The following is a 20,896-nucleotide window of genomic DNA, read 5'->3' as shown; positions in this document are numbered from 1 at the left end:
TCAAAAAAAATGATTTGTTGTTACATAAAGAAAGAAAATAATATAAAACTGACAGAGCAGGGGTTGGGTTGTAGAGATTGGATATAACACAGACTATCGGTTACAAAATAACTACCAAAAATCCTATTTTTATTATTGCAATTTTGAGGAATCACATTTCAACGACAGACTCTTTACTGAACTTTGATAAAAAATAATAAAGGTTAGATTTCAAAACTCTGTTACTCACCAATACATCTGGGTCCACCTATAACTATAGCATTACTTATTTTTATCCCCTGTATTTTATTTAACAAAAAATTGGGTCCAAAGGTGTGATTCAAATTAAATACAGTTTAAATCAGGTTGATGTATAGCTCTAATCTGAAAAGCACATATCTGATTATCAATTTACAAAGAATTTATATTCTTTGTAAATTTATCAATTTACAAAGAAACTTTATATTTCTACAAACACTAGCTATGATCCTAGTGTTACAGTTACAGATATATATTTATTATAACCTTCCCAAATTTTAGGCAGGAACAGTTTTGGCAAGGACAGTGTCTTCTCTATCTTTCCATGCCCTAGGGGAGTTAGCACAACACTTTTAGGGGGGAAGTCATCCATTACACACTTCTCCAGCACTCCCACAGTACACTGTGAAGAGAGGTAGCTCCTGGCAGCTCCTCCAACAGAGGTGGCTACATCTTCTCCCATGGCACTTGACTACCAGACTGGCAGTTTATAAGTAGGCCTGGCACAAGAGCTCTGGCCAAAAATGGGCCAGGAAGATACCACTGATGATCCCTTCTCATGAAATCTGACCTGAGATACACAGAGAAGCTGGCAGTGAGTGCCTGACGGGGAGCTGCTGTGTCAGTGGCAGAGGGACATGGAAATCCTGTTGGGTCAAGTATGTCATCCGATTCCCACCCAATGATATTCCAGTCTGATCCCTGAACCCTGGCTGGGCATTACTTTTCATTATCCTAGGAGGTCTGGCTAGGAGAACACAAGTCCTGACTCCTTTATTCCTCATGTATCTTTACTGACCATGCTGGTGCCTGCCCTGGACACTGGAAGCCAGGGTACACTGAGGACTGCTTCGCATACAGAGCAATGGATATGGAGGAGCCCTTCTACAAGAGTTGATTGGATTGAACTACAGAATAGTGGGATGCTATAGGATGCTATACGCTGACCTCAAAGTTGTATCTGAGAAGAGTAAGCACAGACATAAAAGTGCTCCATGCCAACACAAGAACCATGCTGTGCTATGAAGAACTCCATGGCACTACTCTTCGCTTCCCTTTTGGATCAAGTGACTTCAGCCCTCCTGTGCCCTATGATGTGATACACAAACAAGTGAGAAAAGACTGCTCCTCTACACCCCAAAAGAGTGAATAATCCAGGGGGGATGGGCATATGAGGAACCAATCAAAATACAAACCAAGGCAGAATGACTACATGACCAGAAAAACCTGTAAGTTATTCAGAATGAAGGTCAACGCTAAGCAGCTTCATGGAGGAAGCAGTACCCCCTGGCAAAGCCTGGAGGGATGAGGAGGACTATACTGGCTACGAAGAAGAGACAACCCTTCTATGGCTGACAGCAGAATGCAGACTAAGATATAAAGGGCTCACCAACAAAGGAAAGAGCCCAAGGTCCAGGGCAGGCCAGCCCCACTCTGAGTTGTTCTCTCATCTACAGAAGGACAAATCGCTATCTACCCTATGTGGGCCTGCAGTCAGCACAGGTCTGGCCTAGAACGTGTACTCAGGAAGTGATCATGCTATCTATCACTCTGAAGGGGCCCGAATGTCATGCTACATGGGCACTTCATCTGATGAGCTAGACAAGGGCAGTGAGGATGGGCATGACATCCTCAGACCTGTGTTCTGGATGCCTGGCTCGAGTGGCCACTTTGGAGGAGGGCAGGGGCAATAAGAGAGTGGAGGCAAGCTAATTCAGGAAGGTACTGGAATAGCTCAGAGGAGAGAATGAAAGCACTTGATTTCACTCGGCAGGGGCCCGGTGAAAGTGAAGCCTACCAGAGGTATGAGTGACGGGGCTGGGCAGTCAGTGAGCAAGAGCGCACGCATATGCACGCTGGGGAGGATGGAGTTTCTTCTTTGTCAGGGATAACACCTTCCAAAGCAAAATAAGTCTTGAGCCTGAATGACCTCAATGAGAGAGGGACTGCCATAGAGAAGCCAAAAGCCACAAGCCTCACAGGGCTGTGAGTCTGGGCAGCTGGTGACCAGCTGCTAACAACTCCGGCTGGAGCACAGGATCACAGTCAAGCTGGCCACCAGCACAAAGTGTCGGCTGAACCAAGGGGCCATGGAGGAAGGCAGCCATGAGGAGGAAGACCAGCCAGCAGAGGAATCTGAGGGGGAAGTCTCAGGGAGGCAGGAGAAAGGGGAGACGATAGGTATCCAGAAGCTGCAGAGAGAGAAGGAGGACTTTAAGAACGACTTGATTGAACAGAGCTGCATGTTACCAAGAAGGCAAGCAGAACAGGGAGGATGCAACACCTCATTCTTGACTATGTGGTGCTGAATACAAAAGACAGGAAGTTACCTTCAAGAAATAAATTCAGCATTTACTAAGAAAGTGTGAGATCTTTGTCCTTAAGATATTTATCTTTTATCTTTACCTGGAAATATAAAATACATACAGAAAACTACAAGCTAGAGAGCAATCAGTGGCATACACCTTATGGGCAGAATGAAGGAACAGCAAGAGTGAGGTGAAGGTGAGTCCACCGCACCAGGAAAGGAGAATATGAGTCAGATTTCAACGAGGTGGGCGCACACTGACCCAGACCCACAACAAGGAACATAAAATGACAAAAAGCAAGAGGACAGTCAATGAAACAGAATGTAAATGATGTGGACATCTGTTGGGCCATCTCCCCGGCTCACCAGCTAGCTTCCTTCCCTGGTAGCTACTCAGACCTGACCCATAGAAGTGGGTTCCCAACAGCCATGTCTACACAACACGTCCACCCTGGGCCAATAGTCCTTGGTCCATGCAGATGGGTCCAGAGGAGGACCCCAGCTGATCCCCTATCTCTTCTCTAAGAATCTGGAAAGAGAAATTAGTCTCTCTCCAAAAAGCTGGACCAATGACAAAAAAACCTGCAGGAATTCTCAGCAACCCTATTTTCTGGCATGTGGATGGAAGCAAAAGAAAAACAAGAGCTTGTGATATAATGGTCAATTAATACTTCACAATTATATCTGATTGTGTTCTATAACTGCTCACATAATTAGGCTTACATTAACAAAGCAGCTAACCTAATCAAGGCAATGATGTGATTGGCCCAGTCATATTCCACCTCTGCCTCCTAGCCACCATCACTGGTGTCTTTACCACAAGGCTGGGTCACACCCTGGGCCCTGAGCGAAACGAGAGCAGAGGGCATCTATCCCTCCAGGCAGTGGGGCTCAGAATTAGTGTACCACCCACAGACCTAGAAGCTGGGGTGCCAGGAAAGGGGTGTGGCACTTCTGGGCCTCCACGTCCGACACTGCCCAAGCCACACCCTGCCATCTCCACTATCCTCTCTCACCCACCTCAGCCCACTGCTTTCCCTCACTCTCTTACTCTCAGGTGGGGACTCCCACCCCCACAACACATACCCTCAGTCACACAGGACAAACTCCTGCCCACTGGGTCCCCCCACCACACACACGGACACCTACACACACACATGCACACCTATACACACATGGGCCTCACTTCCCCCCTCCCAGGGGAGGCAGTGTACAAGGATGGGTGAAGAAGGAGTGAAGGCCCAGCTGATGACTGCTGAAGGCCCAGCATGCTGTGCGTCAGAGCACTTACAGACCACAGCAAGTTTCCTACACTCCACTTTCCCACTTGAAAAAAACTACTACTTCCAGAAAGTCTATCTATACCATGGAAAGAAGCCCTTTTTTTAAATCTCTGTGCCACACCAAAAGACAATGAAAGGATATTTGAAGTGACAAATATTAATGATTCTAAGAAAAGACTTGGACATGATAATTTTCAAACAATAAAAACTGTTAGAAATAATTTTTAAAAAAGAGGGGAGGTTTGATGAAAGAGGTAAAAGAGAGGAAGATGCTCTGTGCCACGGGGACATGGAGGCGATGGTGGGAGGTGAGGCTAGGTATAGCTATCAAACCAGCGTTCCAGCGGGTGCCATGGCTTACGGGGGTGAGAAGTAATTCAAGAGGCAAGCAAAGAGCTTTGGCCCAAAGGTTATCATGTGCAAACAGAAAACAACACACTCTTAGAGCTCTATGAGAAGGTCCAAGAAACCAACCAAGCTACACACAGACACTCCTCTTAGCCACGCCGAATTCTTTCTCTTTCCAAGTTGTTCTGCATCCCCGGAGAGCTACAGGGAGACTAGGAGCCAGGCCCTTTTCATATCTCAGCTGGATGACAGAAATGGCCTGCTGCCTGGTATCTCCACATCTACTCTCGTCTCTTCTACACAGCACCCAGAATGATCTTTCTAGAACTCAAATGATCAAGTCACTGCTACACTTCATGCCATCCCAGCACTCCCAACTGGGTATAGGGTAGATTCTTCCTCCTTTCTATGGTCTGTAAGGCCTTCTATCACCTGACACCTACCAACCTCTCCATTTTAATCTTCCATTGCTTCCCATCCTATCAAAATTCATTGAACCTAAAAGCATCTACTCTGTGGTAGACAGTAGATTTAGACTGTTTAGACATTGTTTTAGGTGAAAGAAAAAATAATGAGTAAGACACTCAAAGTCCCAGTCTTCACAGAGCTTCTATTTTACTGATGGGAGACACACGATGAACAAACATCTAGCTCTGCATGTAATGTAGGTAGTAGTAAGTGCTAACCACATCAGAAGCAGCAGACTAAGATGATGCAGGGCAGCAGGGCCCTATTTTAGTCGGGGTAGTCAGGAAAGGCCTCTCTGAGTGGAGAATACATGGTCAGGACTGCACTGAAATGAGGGAAGAGCCATGAGAACATACGGGATAAGGGTCTAGAGAGGGTCCTCCCCAGAGTAAAAGCGTACTTGGGTTTTTCTGAGGAATAGTGAGACTAGAATATAAGCAGCATGGGAGAGACTGGATGTAGATGAAGTCAGAGAGGTGACAAGAGAAATGACTGGAGGGCAGAGACTGTCCCCCACACACCTTGCAAGCAAGGTAAGACTCCCACCTGCACTTGCCTCCGAGCCCCTGGGATGCATGGTTTCACACCCCTGTGGCTCGGTGCATGTTTAGGACAACCTTCCCAGCCCTGCACAACTGACAGACTTCCATGCATCTTTTGAACCCAAATGGAATATCTGACCTCTGTGAAAGCTCCCAGACATCCTCCAGCCAGCTAGACTTAAGCAGACCCCTCTGTGGCTGTCTCAGCACCCTGACATACTGATCTGTAAACATCTATTTATGTGTCTGCTTCCCAAGAAGTCAGGGAGGGTTATGAATCACCTGTAGCCAGCATGGCACTGAGCATGTGTGTATATATATTCATATATTTATATTTATACACATATTTATATAAAACAAGTAGTCAAAATTATTTGAGTTGAACTGCTGTTTTGAACTAAAATATTAACTGGTAAGAGAGAAAAATAATGTAAAATGAGCCATGAAAATTATAACATGTAAATTATATATGCAGGGAAAACTTCAATTGCACACCAAAAAATCTCAACCTAAATGCTACAGTCATAAATAAATTTCAGCAATATAACATACTGAAAAAAAGTAATAAAAGGAAACTGCCTATGTGGGAAGAAACACAGTATGTAGAGAAACGAGACAAGTAGGTAATTATGAACTCAATTAATTACAGGCTAATTTCTACCCACAAGCTAAAAAGGAGTATCCTCTGATCATATGGAATCTAGGACATCAGATGGCCCCATAAGGTAGGTAGGCCATTCTGTCAGAGATAAGCTCTTGCTAGAGGTATGTCACAAGGATATGTCCAATACTTCCAGTGCTTACAGGGGGCAGCCGGGTGAAGTGGGAAATGCTCGTACCTCTGCATCCAGAGTGGCTGAAGCCACAAGCAGTCGAAGATCCCCTCGCTTTCTCTGAATCTAAAAAAGAAGGCATTAGGAAACAATAAAACAGGGTGATACGTACAGAAGATACAGTTTGGTACCTGCAATTTACTTCAGAGTAAATTAGTGTGTGTGTTTTTGAGGGGTCAGTCAGGGAGCCTATAGATGAAACAAGACTGACCAAAAGTTAAAGTCACAGGTAAAAAGGTGGGTCATTACACTATTCTAATGGTTTAAGTAGTAAATTTTTCCAAAATAAAAAGCTAAAAAAAATGTTTCTATAAAAAGAATAAAGGAGCTTTAAGAATTAAATTTGAATTTAACAAAAGTAAAACTATTTCTTCCTGATACCTGGGTCTCTGGATAGTCAGAATCTACATACACCCAGTTGAAGCATAAGAAGTACATTAAAAGCAAACAAACAGTAAGTGATAATAACACTGAGACAGAAATACTGACAAAACATCTTAACAGTTATTCAAAGAAAGAAATGATCAACAGGCAGAGAAGAAATGATCATATAAACTATAGCAAAAATATATAATAAAAATGACATTACTTTTTCATCTATCACACTGGCAAAGATTCAGTGAAATAAGCCTCTTATTAGACTGTTCCTGGGAGGATAATAAGCAGGTGGGAAAATCCCTCCTAAGTATCAAAAGTATAAATCTTTGGCCAAAGAATGAAATAATGAAAACAACAAGAACAATGGCAACTAACATACACTAAGTTATGTGCCATTCCCTGGTCTCCGCATACAGCTGTGTCATATATGTGCTGCACAAAGATGCCTGGCTGAAGAGGCCAGAGGCATCTGAAGTCCAGAACACCCTCCCCTCCCCTGGCTGTGGGCAGCCTCCTAGTGTGGACATCTTTCTCTAATTTGTACAAAGGTGAGACTTCATAGTCTCTTTGTGACCCTTAGGTTCCATCCTAAAAATTTTACGTGATCTTATTTGAGTCCCATAATAAAACTAGGATCTAGAGTAGCTCTGTCTAAGAGAGTCCAGTGACGGAGAAGTTTTGCCCAGTGCACTAGCCACTAGCCATGTGTGGTTACAGAACTCTTGAAATTTAGCCAAAGCAACAGAGGAACTGCATTTTTAATCTTATTCTACTTTAATTAATTGAAACTAACTAGCCATAGGTGGCTAGTGGCTGCCATACAGAAAAGTATACTAGCACAGATGTAGAGACTTCTATCATCCCCATTTTAGAGATGAGTAAACTCAGCAGAGCCAGATTTTGAACCCAGGCACTCTGACCCAGAGTCCATGCCTTTAATTACTCTGCTCTACCCCCTCATTCTAGACTCCTGTGATTGGGAATATATCCAAAGAAAACAATCAGAAAATACAGGAAGGGAAAAGGTACAGCTGAAACAAGACTGGCCATGAGTTGTAATAGTTGAATACAGATGATGGGCACAGAGGGGTCATTAAGTCCTTCTCTTACCCTGTAGTATGTTTGAATAAAAAAATTTTTAAAAAAATAGAAATACAATAGATTTCATTACAAAGGTGCTCACTGCAATATTATTTAAAATACTTCAAATGTGGGGGCACTTGGGTGGCTCAGTCAGCTAAGCATCTGACTCTTGATTTCCACTCAGGCCACAACCTCAGGGCCCTGGGATCGAGCCCCACATTGGACTCCCCACTCAGTGGAAGGCCTGCTTGTTCTGTCTCCCATTCTTTGCCCCTCCCCTTATTCTCTGTCTCTCAAATAAATAAATAAATTTTTTAAAAAATTTAAAAATTAAAAAAAAATAAAATATTTCAAATCTGGAAGCCATACGAATGCTTACCAGTAAGGGAGTCAAATACTTTGTGGTAGAGACATATGATTATATAGACACTACTAAATATAATGTCTTCAAGGAACATTTAATGACACAGAAAAATGATCTTAATATTAAGGGAAACATACAAGATACAAATTAGCACATACAGTCCAATCCCTATTAAGCCAAAACAGATGCATTTAACATGCAAAAACACAGGCAAAAAAAGAACAGAAGAAACACACCAACACTCCACCAGTGATTGTCTCTGAATGGGTAGAATTATGGATCATTTTAATTTTTTCCTTCATATTTGATTGGATTTTCCAAATTGCTACAATTACTTTCCTAATCAAGCAGTAAAATAAAACAAAAACACAAAAACAAAAGTCTGGGCAGCAAAGTCACACCTTTTTCAGCAAGCCAATGGCAATGTCTGTGTATAAGGTCCTCTCATGGGCTTCATCCAGCATGATGGCACTAAGAATCAAAGGGAAGATTTGGTGAGCATCAAACAAACCACCCACATAATCTCATCCAGATTATCAAAGGGACTTCTGCATATCTAATCCCTGAGCAATATACCTTGTATTAAAAGTAGAGCTAAGTAACTTCTCCTTGATAAGGAGGGAAGTATTAAGGTAATAAAAATGGTGACATCAACATATCTTGGTGAAGAAAACAGTACATTTACTGCTATCTTTAAAGAGTTTTACAACCCACGTTGGATTCTAATAGGACTTAATTACCTGATTTTAAATTACAATATAACATATAACCTCAGAGAGCACATAAAAATCAGAACAAGGCCCCTCCAAAGATTGTTAAGCATCAGAGAACAGCTGTGTCATGTGTGTACCCGGGAAAAATGTAACATCCTTTCCCAGAATATCACATAGCCTGTTTGGGACAGTGTTAATGCCATGAATAATGACACACAAAGAGGGAGACAGTGTAAATAACTATCTGGACTCTGCATATCACATTACACAAACACCGTCCAGTAACTATCGATCCTGGGACATAACGGAGGAAAGATAAGTATGACAAGTCAACAGATTATTCAAATAATGACAGGGATTTAAATGTATCCATTTTTTACTATTAGTAAATTCTGAGAAAGCAACAAAGGCCATAAGAGCCCACATAAACAGATAAGCTTTAGGGCAGCTGAAGGCAGTCATTAAGTCCCAGCTATTAACACAACTGCTTCTCAATCTACTTGGGTTTTTTTGGAACTTCAGGGAAGTTATCATTGGAAAAATGCATTTACCTATATTTTGTTAACAATGGATCAACCATCATTTCCCTGACCAACATTCCATCAGTAAGGAACTAAAAAACAAAAACACAAAATTTTAGAAATAATTCAACTATACAACAATGATTTTTTCAAAAAGTTCAAATGTAACCAAATGCATACAACCTTCACCAGTGTGTGGACGAGACAATTCTGTGAGGAAATGCCCCAATGCTTTAGTGATCAAGCAATGGAACTGTTCACAAACAAAACTTCCATGTTGGGGTTCTCAGCTGGGGCCTGCAAATTTTGCAGAATTCCACCTGCATTTACTATCTGAACACTGGCTCAGCCCATTTTCTCTGGGCCTATACTACTGGTACTGTGGACAAACAGGCAGTGAAGACAATTCTTATCTGCACAAAGGAAGGCCATGAGTCTGAGATCATTGTTCTTAAAATATCTCAAAAACTGCATACCTGCAGCTCTTGAAGTTCCTAACTTAAGCTTTGACTGCTATTATCTTAAGGAGGCCAGACAGGGCTGTGATTAAGACCAGAGGCCGTGGTGTCAGTAGGCTGGGAACCTAGATCCTCATTCTGCCTCTTACTAGCTGTGTGAATCTTGGGCAAGTTACCTACCCTCTCTGAGCCTGAGTCCTCATTTGTAAAATGGAAATAATAAAAAAGAAAAAAAAAAAAAAAAAAGGAAATAATAAAAAAGTATCTACCTCAGCAGGTTATTGTGGGAATTAAGAGAGACAGTACATACAAAGTTCAGCACAAGACCAGGCACACAGTATTTAAGAGGATCAGCTGGGCAACTGGGTAGCTCAGCCGGTTAGGTGGCCCACTCATATCAGGGTCGTGGGACTGAGCCCCATGTTGGGTTCTGTGTTCAATGGACAGTCTGCTTGAGATTCTCTCTCACCCTCTCCCTGTGCCCCACCCCACAACTCCTGCTCACCCGCATAGGCACACTCTCCCTCAAATAAATCACCTTAAAAAAAAAAGGAGTATCAGCTATTACTATTTAGGATTAATAAATGCTTATAAAATGCTTGAGAAATAAGCAGGAACATGTTATTACTGCATCCAAAATAACTCAGTACTTGAACAATGTTAACCATCTTCCCCACACTAAGCTGTAGCTTAGTGTTTTTACTTTTTGTTACGCTTTTAAGAACAGGTTACATTTCCATCACATTGTTCTTGGGCCTGGTACCAGTTGCCACACATACAGCAGTGAGAAGGAGGACCTGCTACCAATGACAGGCACCACTTAAGGGCACAGCGCCTATAATGATGACCAAATCAAATACAAAAGCTTTTTGTGAAAGACTCAAAAACAACCATTTGGTTATATAAGCCACTAAAAACTATCTACTTTAAAGATATTTGATGGTACAGAAGAATATTCCCTTTACCCAGCAAAATGAATCTCAAAGGTAACAAAATACAAAAATTTGGAAAATAAGATTCCTATTTTTATAAATCACTACCTTGTCTGGTTCATCTGTTTATTTTCAACTTTCCTCTGTGGAAACTGAGAGGAAACTGAGATTCTTATAACCAGTTTCCATTCCATTGTTTTGCAGTACCATCTAGTTAGAACGACTCCAGCACTGCGCTCCAGGGCGGGCACTCCCCTGATGATATACTGATAACTACTGATACTACTCAGTCCAACAGTAGCAACTGGGTCAAAGAACACCCAAGTAAAATCCACCATCATGTAAACATGGAAAAGTTCTAACTCATGAAAATAATATTTGTGAATTCTACGCTTTATCAATTTATACTGCCTTGTCCCTGTTTTTAAGTCTTTTACAGGCAAGTTTCTAAATTCTGACAGCTATGTGGATTGGTGGAAAAACCATAAAACACATATAAGAAAGGACAGCCTTCAGTCTTGGTTCTACCACCAATGGGCACATATCTCAGGCAAGTCATTCAACCTTCCAGGTCCTCAACCTCTTCATCTGTAGAACCAAAAGCTCAACATTCCTTCCAAAGTCCCTTCTGGGCTACAATTCAAGGACTCTCTGAGAGAGCTCCGTACCTCTCCTTCACGCTAAACTCCCTGAGGGCAGGGTGATTTCATACACTTTCTGTCCTGGTATCAGAGTCCCGGTGAGCAGTGATGCTGCATGTTTTTAATTCTCCCCAAATAATCTTCCTGGTTCATGGTAGGAAAAGCAGAGTGAGCACTTCACCTTGATTCTCGTGGCCAGTGGATCGGTGCAGTCATCAAAGCGGATGCAGTAGCCCACCTCGTGACCCAGCACTGCACCCCTTTCCTCAGCTACTCTCCCTGCAACCTTTGGGAAGAAAGATCATGCTGAAAATAGAGACATAGAAATTACTGCACAGAGCACATACTATGGAAAATCTAGCATTTTTTAAATAAGTATGTGAACACAGTGGAGAATGAGAAAAAAAAAGAGTAGGTCATTAGAGAACGAGCATGACTTATTCACTTGTGTCTCACTCCTTCTACAACTGACTTGGAGCAACTTATTAACTTAATAAGTATTGTATAACAATAAGCAACACGAATGGAATCACATAAAGATGTTACAGATCAGAACCAAAGATATGGCAGATAAAATTCAAAAGATCAAAGCCAATGAGAAAATTTTGAAACAGAGATATGCCAAATTATTTCAGTTGAACCACAAATTCAGCTCGGCATTTTCTGGCAGCCAAAGCAAAGAGAAAAAGAAATGACAAGATTCATCCCAGTAAAGCAAACCAACTGGGGACAAATTTTCACATCTTTGTGCCTCAAAATAAAGTACCTTCCACTGGACCATAAAGGCAGGAGAACAGAAATGATCAAATTCAATACTGGGCCAAGGTCATCTTCTCTTTGGAGGGAAAATAATGATGTTTCCTGAGCCAGATAACCTAAAACAATTTGCAACAGATCCCCAGCTACCCAAAGCATTTCAAGGGGACATAAAGAAAAGAATGAAGGTTAAAAAATAAAAGAAAGGAAAAGAGGGGGTACACGAATGAGAAAGTTAATGAAGGATCCAAGTTAATATAATAAAGTAAAAGCAGAAAACAAAATACATAGTAATATATTACGAAGACCACAAATTACAGATATATTTTTCACTTACCAATATATGACAAATAAAAAGTGAACACAAAAAAGAGAAAACAAAACCCAATGGCAAGAACTCCTACCACCTCTAGAAGGCTATTCAAAGGTTATCAACTTATTAATAGAACATATTTGAAATGATGAATAAACCAAAGTGGAAGAGCAGTAAAAAGAAACTATAGAGTTTAACGTTCATTATTACATAAACTATCTAACTGAAAACATCTCAAGGAAAACCATATTAGAGAGGCTTCCTGGGGATCTGACACACTGTCCCCGATGTGAGGCATGCAGCTGATCTCCCCCTTCCACAGGTGAGGTCACCTCTCCACAGAGTCTGGAACATGGGCTGGCACAGGAGGTGTCCTGAGGCACTGTCCTGCTACTGCCAATGGGCTGCAACAGCCCCAGGGTCAGGAGCCCAGAGACTCCCTGCACTCAGCTTCCCAGGCCAAGCACACCAAGAGTTATCTGGCCACTGGTGTTCAAGAAACTGAAGAGCAGAGGAGGATGAGAAGTGACTCTGTCTAAAAGCCTCAAATCACAGATCTGGTAGGCCAAAACAGAATCAGTTATTACGAAGCTGATCCACACCACACAGTCTTTAAAAGTACCTTATGAAATCAGAAATTCGTCCTACATTATTGGTCTACCTCTGTAGGTTCTATTTCCTGCCAACCAGGATTTCACTGCAAAAATTTTGTTATTGCTTCAATTTCAACTCTACAGATCATTATACTATATATCTCAGAAAATGGTACAGATAGAAAATGTGTACATAGAGCTACAAGGAGCTATGGGAAAAGAGGCTTGTAACAATGAACCAACCCTCTCCATAAAAATTTTATGGGTTTATAAGACAAAAGCCAAACATATTTATTCTTATGATTTCACTATTTATATACATTTGCTATAAAATATATTTTATTTTCAAACTCTTTTATTACCTTTTTATGTATGATTACACCACTGGACACTTGAAAGGTCATAATCTACTGGCTTTTTAACAGATTTAACAGATTTTTACCTCTACTATTTAAGTTTTACTCCCATAACTTTATCAATTGGACTGGATAAATACTATCTATTTGACCAAAGCAAATAACTACAGGGAGGGAGGTCAAGAGAAAAAGAAAACCACTCACTGAGCACTTACTACCTGCAGGTTCTATGCTCCAAGTTTTCACAAAATGTATCTCACTAAATATGCATGCAGCCCATGAGGTAGGCAAGATACCCTCATTTTTATAAAGAAAGAAACTGAAATAAGACAGGTTTAGAGCTTGTTTTGAGTCACAGGTCAAGGAAGGGCCTGGTCTGGAAGACAAACCTAGACCCTGTGAGTCCAGCGAACATGCTCATTAGTAAGCACCTCTCATGGAGATCAAGCAATGGCTCATGCCATCTGTTCTTAAGCTCTGTGACAGTTTTCAGAGTTTAGTCTGCATACAGAGTACTCTTTGAGATGTAGCATCTCAAACTTGACAGCTCTATTAATACTCCACCGTTAATTTATACACTCTTTGCTCTTTCCAAGAGAAGACATGGGGTTTCATGGATGTTATCCATAGCTACACATTTGGAGCTAAATGCAAAGTTAAGAGCTAAGATTCCCAACTACAAACAGGAAAAATTACTCTAATTTCTTAGTAACTGAGTCATCTTCTGGTGACATAAAAGGTTAAATCTAAACACTGCAGTGTAGTTTCCCAACTGTTATCTCTATATTTACTTATGCACATAAGACTTAGAATAACGTCTATCAATAATTTCTATTTTGGTACCCCCCCCCCCGAGAGCTCATTTAAAACAAGAAAAGAAATTAAAATTAAAAATATTATCGACTAAAACCTTCATCTTCAATGAAAGAAGGAAATAGCCACAAGCCCAAGCAATAAACTAGGAAGCACAGCTGCCTGTGAGGTCTGTGAGGTCTGACTCCAGAAGAGAGGCTCCGGCCTCCTCTGGCTTTCTTAATGTAGGTATCACCACCCTAACAGCCAGGACAGACAATCTTTAAGAAGACAAGAAGCAGGGATCCCTGGGTGGCGCAGCGGTTTAGCGCCTGCCTTTGGCCCAGGGTGCGATCCTGGAGACCCGGGATCGAATCCCACATCGGGCTCCCGGTGCATGGAGCCTGCTTCTCCCTCTGTCTGTGTCTCTGCCATTCTCTCTCTCTGTGACTATCATAAATTAAAAAAAAAAAAAAAAAAAAGAAGAAGAAGAAGCAGGGCAGCCTGGGTGGCTCAGCAGTTTAGCACCACCTTCAGCCCAGGGCCTGATCCTGGAGACCTGGGATCAAGTCTCACGTCGGGCTCCCTGCATGGAGCCTGCTTCTCCTCTGCCTGTGTCTCTGCCTCTGTGTGTGTGTGTGTGTGTGTGTGTGTGTGTGTGTCTCTCATGAATAAATTAAAAAAAAAGAAGAAGACAAGAAGCAACAGTGTGTGCAGGCCCAGAAGACATAGGAAATGTCTCAAAAGAGATCCCTTCCCTCTGCAGTCCAGCCAGCTTCTGCAAGATACTGCAAAGATCCACTTTGATAGCAAACAACCACAAGGGAGAAAGAACTGAAGGAGAGGCAGGGAGTAAGCAAGTATCAAGTCCTAAAGAAGAGCCCAAAGAATTGTATCATGAGCCATTATAGACCTCTACGATCACTAATGAGTACACCTCCAGATCCTCATCCTCATCCTGCCCCAGCAAAGAAGGATAAGAGATTTGGTAGCAAGCCGTGTACTAGCTAATACGGCACAACCTCACAATGCTGTAGCCATCAGTGGCCCAACTCAAAGATGAGTAATTATTATCAAAGTACTAACACCAGGCCACTGTAGTAAAGCTGACCAAGAAGAAAGACAGGAACACAAGGAAAATAGCAGTTTAAAAAGAAACGTTAGTAGTATTTTTCCAGAGAAACAAGTGGAATTCAGCTAAAGGAATCCAGATTCAAAGAAACTACAAGCTTAAGCTATAAACAGTTTAAGGAAGAAAGAGTCAAAGTAGGGGATCCCTGGGTGGCGCAGCGGTTTAGCGCCTGCCTTTGGCCCAGGGCGCGATCCTGGAGACCCGGGATCGAATCCCACGTCGGGCTCCCTGGGTGGAGCCTGCTTCTCCCTCTGCCTATGTCTCTGCCTCTCTCTCTCTCTGTGTGTGACTATCATGAATAAATAAATAAAATCTTTAAAAAAAAAAAAAAAAAAGAGTCAAAGTAGAGTCAAGGAGAAACAAGGTCTGAAATGGACAGGCCAGAAGCCAGCCTGCAGAGGTCCCCCAAATCTCAGAGCTTGGATATGACAGACACCTGAGAGGCTTTTCTCAAATTTGAGAACAATCCTCAAATTTATACAATGCTACAAACAACCAGTTATAAAGTTAAACTCTTCCACAGCGGCAATAATAAAAAGCACATCTAAATCAACTAAGCTGGGGCAACTAAAATATTGCTCTACTCTTTCCATAAGAAAAGAATAGAAAAACACTGTCATGTGAAGAGGGGGCCCATGGGAAAGTCCAACAAATTCAGGAAAAAAAAAAGGTTACAGAAATGTGTCAGGCAGGGAGTACCTGTGTGACTCAGTAGGTTAAGCGTCCAACTCTTGGTTTAGGCACAGGTCAAGATCTCAGGGTCATGAAATTGAGCTCCAAATTGGGCTCTGCACTGAGCATGGAACCTGCTTAAGATTCTCTCTCTCCACCCCCCCCAAACCCTGCTCACACACTATCAAAAAAAAATAAAAATAAAAAAAAAAGAATGTGTCAGGCAGTTAATAAAATATGCTGTTATTTTTTCTAGATTTTTTTAAATGCTTATAATATTATCAGCTTTTAAAATCTGTAATGTATTGTAGTTATTCTCTTTAAAAAAAAAAAAAAAGACACTCAAATAAGTGACTATGAGACCCTGGTAAAGATATAAAGGAACTAAAACAGATAGGTAAATAAAACAATATAGGTAAATGTATTTACCTAAAAACAACCATGGACATTGTAGACAAGCTTGGAGACATCTTAGAAAAGAAATTGGGAAAGAGCAAATGATTCCAAAAATGATAATAAATACTAAAAACGGACAAAGGAGATCTAATACACACTCAATTGATGTCCTTAGGAAAAAGAAAATATATGCCAAGATGTAACAGAAGAAAACTTGAGATTAGAACCTGAAGACTGAAAGTCCTTCCATATTTAGGAAAAAATGAGACAGAACAATCAGCATCAAGTTATGTCCTGGCACAAAATCAAGCTTACAAGCATCTAAGCCGGAAAAGTGAGCCAGAAAAGAAGTGGGGAGAAAGCCCACTGGAACTCAGACTTCTGCATATCATTCTCCATGTCAAAAGGCAGTGAGCAATGTCTGCACAGCTCCCAGGAAAGAGAGTGTGAATAAAGAATTTCATAACAAAGACCACAATCAAACATTCTAAGGCACTGAATATAAAATTCAGTCCATTAAGAAATAAGGCAAGATGAGCCAGTCAAGGTTAGCAAACCATGGTAGAGAATTAGTGAGAAACACTGGATCTATGTAACTAAAATTAATCAGTTGCAGAGTTTTGATTACAGAAAAGAACTTTTATTTATAACCCTTGAAATATATGCTTCAATTTCAACTCTACAGATCATTATACTATAGTCATACCATTGCATCTATAACAAATGGAGGGAGAAAATATAGAAAGAATTAAGTGTGCCTTTGCTCTTTTGCCGCAGGAAACTACCTTTAATAGTTTCAAAAACAAGTAACATCCTAAAGCTTTCTGTATTCTTGTTTCTTAGTTTTCAAGCTTCGATACAGTTTCATGTGGTGAACAAATATTTCTCCAAAGTTCAGTAACTACTCCTGTTCACTTCAGTTTCCCCTTTTGTGGAATTCAACAAAACCAAATGTACAGGGATCCCTGGGTGGCGCAGCGGTTTGGCGCCTGCCTTTGGCCCAGGGCGCGATCTGGAGACCCGGGATCGAATCCCACATTGGGCTCCCGGTGTATGGAGCCTGCTTCTCCCTCTGCCTGTGTCTCTGCCTCTCTCTTCTCTCTCTCTCTGTGTGACTGTCATAAATAAATAAAAAATTAAAAAAAAAAAAAAAAAGAAACATAAACATTTAAAAAAAAAAAAAAACCAAATGTACACTGGCATATCATTTTTGTAGAATTACTACTACCCATCCAATGCACCATTCACTTTTATGTGAATATAAGAGTAAAGCTTGGGATGATGTTCACAAATGTTCACAAGGCTTTTGCTGGGTTGGTAACATTTTCATTTTCTCATTATTTTTTGTTTTAACTTCCTCTGTACTTTATTACTACTTAAAAATCTGTGATGTACAGGTATTGATTTTACAAAAGTAAGTACATCAGAGTTCTTTATAAACTGAAGGATTAAACACTTAAGGAGCCATGCCATATTCACTTGGGGCTTTGAGGAAACAAGAAAAAATAAGTCACTGAAACAGAAGACGCAGATGGAGATTTCTGCAACATGGAAAAGAAACTCACTGTAACAGCAGCCACTCTTCGAGGCTGGGTCACTCCCACCACTCTTCCCTCTGCAGTCCAGCCAGCTTCTGCAAGATACTGCAAATAAAACCACACCTAATTATGCATCTGACACCACTTCTCCAGAAACAATTTCCCCCAAGATAACCCTGTATTATGTTAGAATCCCTGAGAAAGTTAGTACCAGATGGTTCTTATCCTCGCAGACATTTTGGAAATTATTTTGCAAATGAGGGATCTAAGGCTTGGAAATGTTAGGTAACTTGCTTACATTCACATCAGAGCTGATATTCAAAAGATCCAAGGCCCAAATTCAACATTCTGACTCCCCAGTCTTAACAAATTTCCAGGTACTAGAGACGCCTAAAGGAATAAAAACTATCCATGGGCCACAGGGAACAGTGCTAAATCTGTAGAATGAATAATCTTAAAGTACATACAGAGACAACTCAATGTTTTATATCAACCATACAAAACATTTTAGATTAATTAAAAATAACTAGATTTTGTACATGTTTACATAGCTATCATATATTAATACACATAGAATTCAACTGTATTTATCTGATTTATGCATTTATTTGCTATATATATTCATTTGTTATATAGTCATTTGATCGTTACATTTTTAAAATCCAAAGTGGATAATAGTGGCTATCAGTGTTACATGTTTTTATAATGTCTATATTGTTTCACAATGAATATATATTTTACAACAGGAAAAGAAGGTTAAAAATGCTACTACATGTACCTGCTCATTTATTCAAAAGAAACAAGGGAAAAAACTAAAGAGAATGATTGTCTATGGAGGATTGGGAGAAAAATGGAAATAGGGCAGCAGAGGATGAAGAGGAAGTGATAATGCTCTGAGTAGATGTTTTTGGGTAGCTCTGACTCTTAGAGCCAGTCGTGTTTCATGGCTCTTCAAATGCCCAAAACATAAGCAAAACCAACCAAGATGTATGCGAAGAGAAACCAAGAGAAAATACAAACACTAACAAATGGCCCTTTCTGTAATACAAATGAATTACAGGATCACGCTGAGGGGGTTGGGGGGAGACAGAACCTAAGCAACTGGAAAACAGTATCTGGACTGGAGACTGTAAAGCCAAAGACAGAGAACTGTGATCTAGTTAGTAAAATGTTGGTAAATAGCCAAATGGGGGTATGGTTGGTAATTCTAAAACTATTTTATGTTCATACTAGAATTCAACAATTAAGTTAACATACTGTAAATAATGAAGACTGAGTTTCTCACTGTAGGAGAAAAGTTACAAATAAGGAAAGGCTAAAACGAACCCTATGGTGTTGAATTACAATCAGAAGTATCAGCATAGGGATGCCTGGGTGGCTCAGTGGTTGAGCGTTTGCCTTTGGCTCAGAGCGTTATCCTGGGGTCTCAGGATCAAGTCCCAAGTAAGGTCCCCACCAGAGGCCTGCTTCTCTGTGCCTACATCTCTGCCTCTCTCTGTGGTTCTCTCATGAATAAATACATAAAATATTTTAAAAAAAGAAGTACCAGCATAAATTCATGGTTTGTAATACATATACAGATTGCTATAGACATACAGATATTTTTATGTAGGGATTAGTAATCATTATATATATATATATATATATATATATATATATATATATATATATATATATTTCCTAAATCTGCCCACTGAGACTTACAGCAATGACACTTCAGTAGCAATGAGCACCCTAGCACCCAATTCTTGATTTCTAAGTGCCATTCTCCAATAAAGGAACCAGGGCTCCTTGGAGAAGTGTTTGATCCCAGGGCTGCTAGTGCAGGGAAAATATAAGACAAGTCTGAAATGTCTGTAGTACTAGAAAGCAAGGATACATTCAAAAAAGGATGGAGGCTTTTAGAAAGAACACAAAGCCTATATAAAAAGGAGCTCCTAATGATCAAAAAACAAACTGAAAAAGACATTATTGGATTTTAACACACAGAACAAAAAATATATATATATGAATCTGCATTGAGGTACATAAATAATAAATAAATGACAGAGAAAAGACAGTTCTTCCTTAGAGAAGAATCCATTTAATGAAGGAAAAAGGGAAAGAAAAAAAGCATCAAGCAAACTCCTGAGTAAGTGCTGCAGACAAGATCCACTGAGAAAAGCTAAAATGAGAAGGCAAAAACTTGAAGGCAAGGGGAGGATCTTCAGTCTGAAAATATCTCCACCCAAGATACTTACCAACTCCAAAGAGAAAGACAGTAACTTTATAGGCAAATTCTGGCACCTGAACCAAGGTTAACCTCAGCAGTGATCAGACATCAGCATCTCAAATCCTGTGATAGGGTACACTGAGAAGGACACACCACTTCTGTGGTATTCTCTCTCAAATCGCACCAGCTCATTCTACCCTACCCATGAGAAGATATCATACAAATCCAAACTGAGACGTGTCCTATCAAATAACTGCCCAGTACTCTTCAAAAACGTCAAGGTCATGAAAGATGAGGAGGACAGAATGAGGAAACTCTCCCAGCCTAGAGAAGACTAGGGAGAAGTAACAGCAACCTGCAACAAGAGGTCTAGTATCTTAAAACTATGAAAGGACATCAGGGAGAACACTGAAGAGATGCATATGATCCGTAGTCCAGCCGCTGCACTATAGCGATAGTGATGCCCTGCTTTTGATTACTGTGCTAGGGGAAGTGGTGGGAGAGGTTTACGGGAATTCTGTGCTATTTTTGCAGCTTTTCTGTTAGTCTAAAATTAGCTAGAAATAATAGTTTAAAAAAATGACTGTAAGGAACAACATGTTTTAGATGATGTAGGTTTTTTGCTATAAAAACTGTAAAGTTTCTCTCTCTCTTGTATTGAATACATACACAAAACACTACCAACTATGCCAATCAACACAAATGCAAAAACAGAGCTACAAGAAATAATAGCTAAGATTCACGGACATTATTAGGTGCTAGGAACTATGCTGAGCACCTTGCATGCATAAGCCCATCCCATCTAATCTTCACAACAAATCCTATAAGGAAGGTAACAGCATCATCAACAATTTAGAGATAAGCAAAGAGATCACATAACTTGTCCAAGGACACAGATAAAAATCTAAGAGCTGGGATTTAAGCTTGGCAAACCACAGCCCTGCCACATAACCAGGACACATAATTCTACCATCCAAAATAAAACACACATACTTGCAGTCACTCTCTTAGTAACAGTGGTAAGCGA

The 20,896-nt window shown here is 40.6% G+C and overlaps 1 protein-coding gene across 5 annotated transcripts in view; it reads right to left on the bottom strand.

Annotated features, from left to right (window-relative positions):
- Nucleotides 1–20,896, bottom strand: part of DHX35 (DEAH-box helicase 35) — a 66,377-nt gene that overhangs the window by 32,590 nt on the left and 12,891 nt on the right. For all 5 annotated transcript variants that reach the window (XR_013365292.1, XM_077873162.1, XM_077873161.1 and 2 more), the window contains exons 4-8: nucleotides 17,685–17,762; nucleotides 11,291–11,395; nucleotides 9,109–9,170; nucleotides 8,246–8,315; nucleotides 6,026–6,085 (exon numbers count right to left, since the gene is read on the bottom strand). Coding sequence is in view for 4 of the 5 variants with exons in the window: in XM_077873162.1 (XP_077729288.1) it covers nucleotides 6,026–6,085; nucleotides 8,246–8,315; nucleotides 9,109–9,170; nucleotides 11,291–11,395; nucleotides 17,685–17,762 (375 nt within the window). In the remaining variant the exon portion in view is untranslated. The remainder of the gene's footprint in view (nucleotides 1–6,025; nucleotides 6,086–8,245; nucleotides 8,316–9,108; nucleotides 9,171–11,290; nucleotides 11,396–17,684; nucleotides 17,763–20,896) is intronic.

Source organism: Canis aureus, chromosome 26, assembly GCF_053574225.1.
Source record: "Canis aureus isolate CA01 chromosome 26, VMU_Caureus_v.1.0, whole genome shotgun sequence".
NCBI lineage: Eukaryota > Metazoa > Chordata > Mammalia > Carnivora > Canidae > Canis > Canis aureus.
The sequence above is the reverse complement of the archived record's forward strand: the minus strand, read 5'-3'. Positions and strand labels throughout refer to the sequence as shown.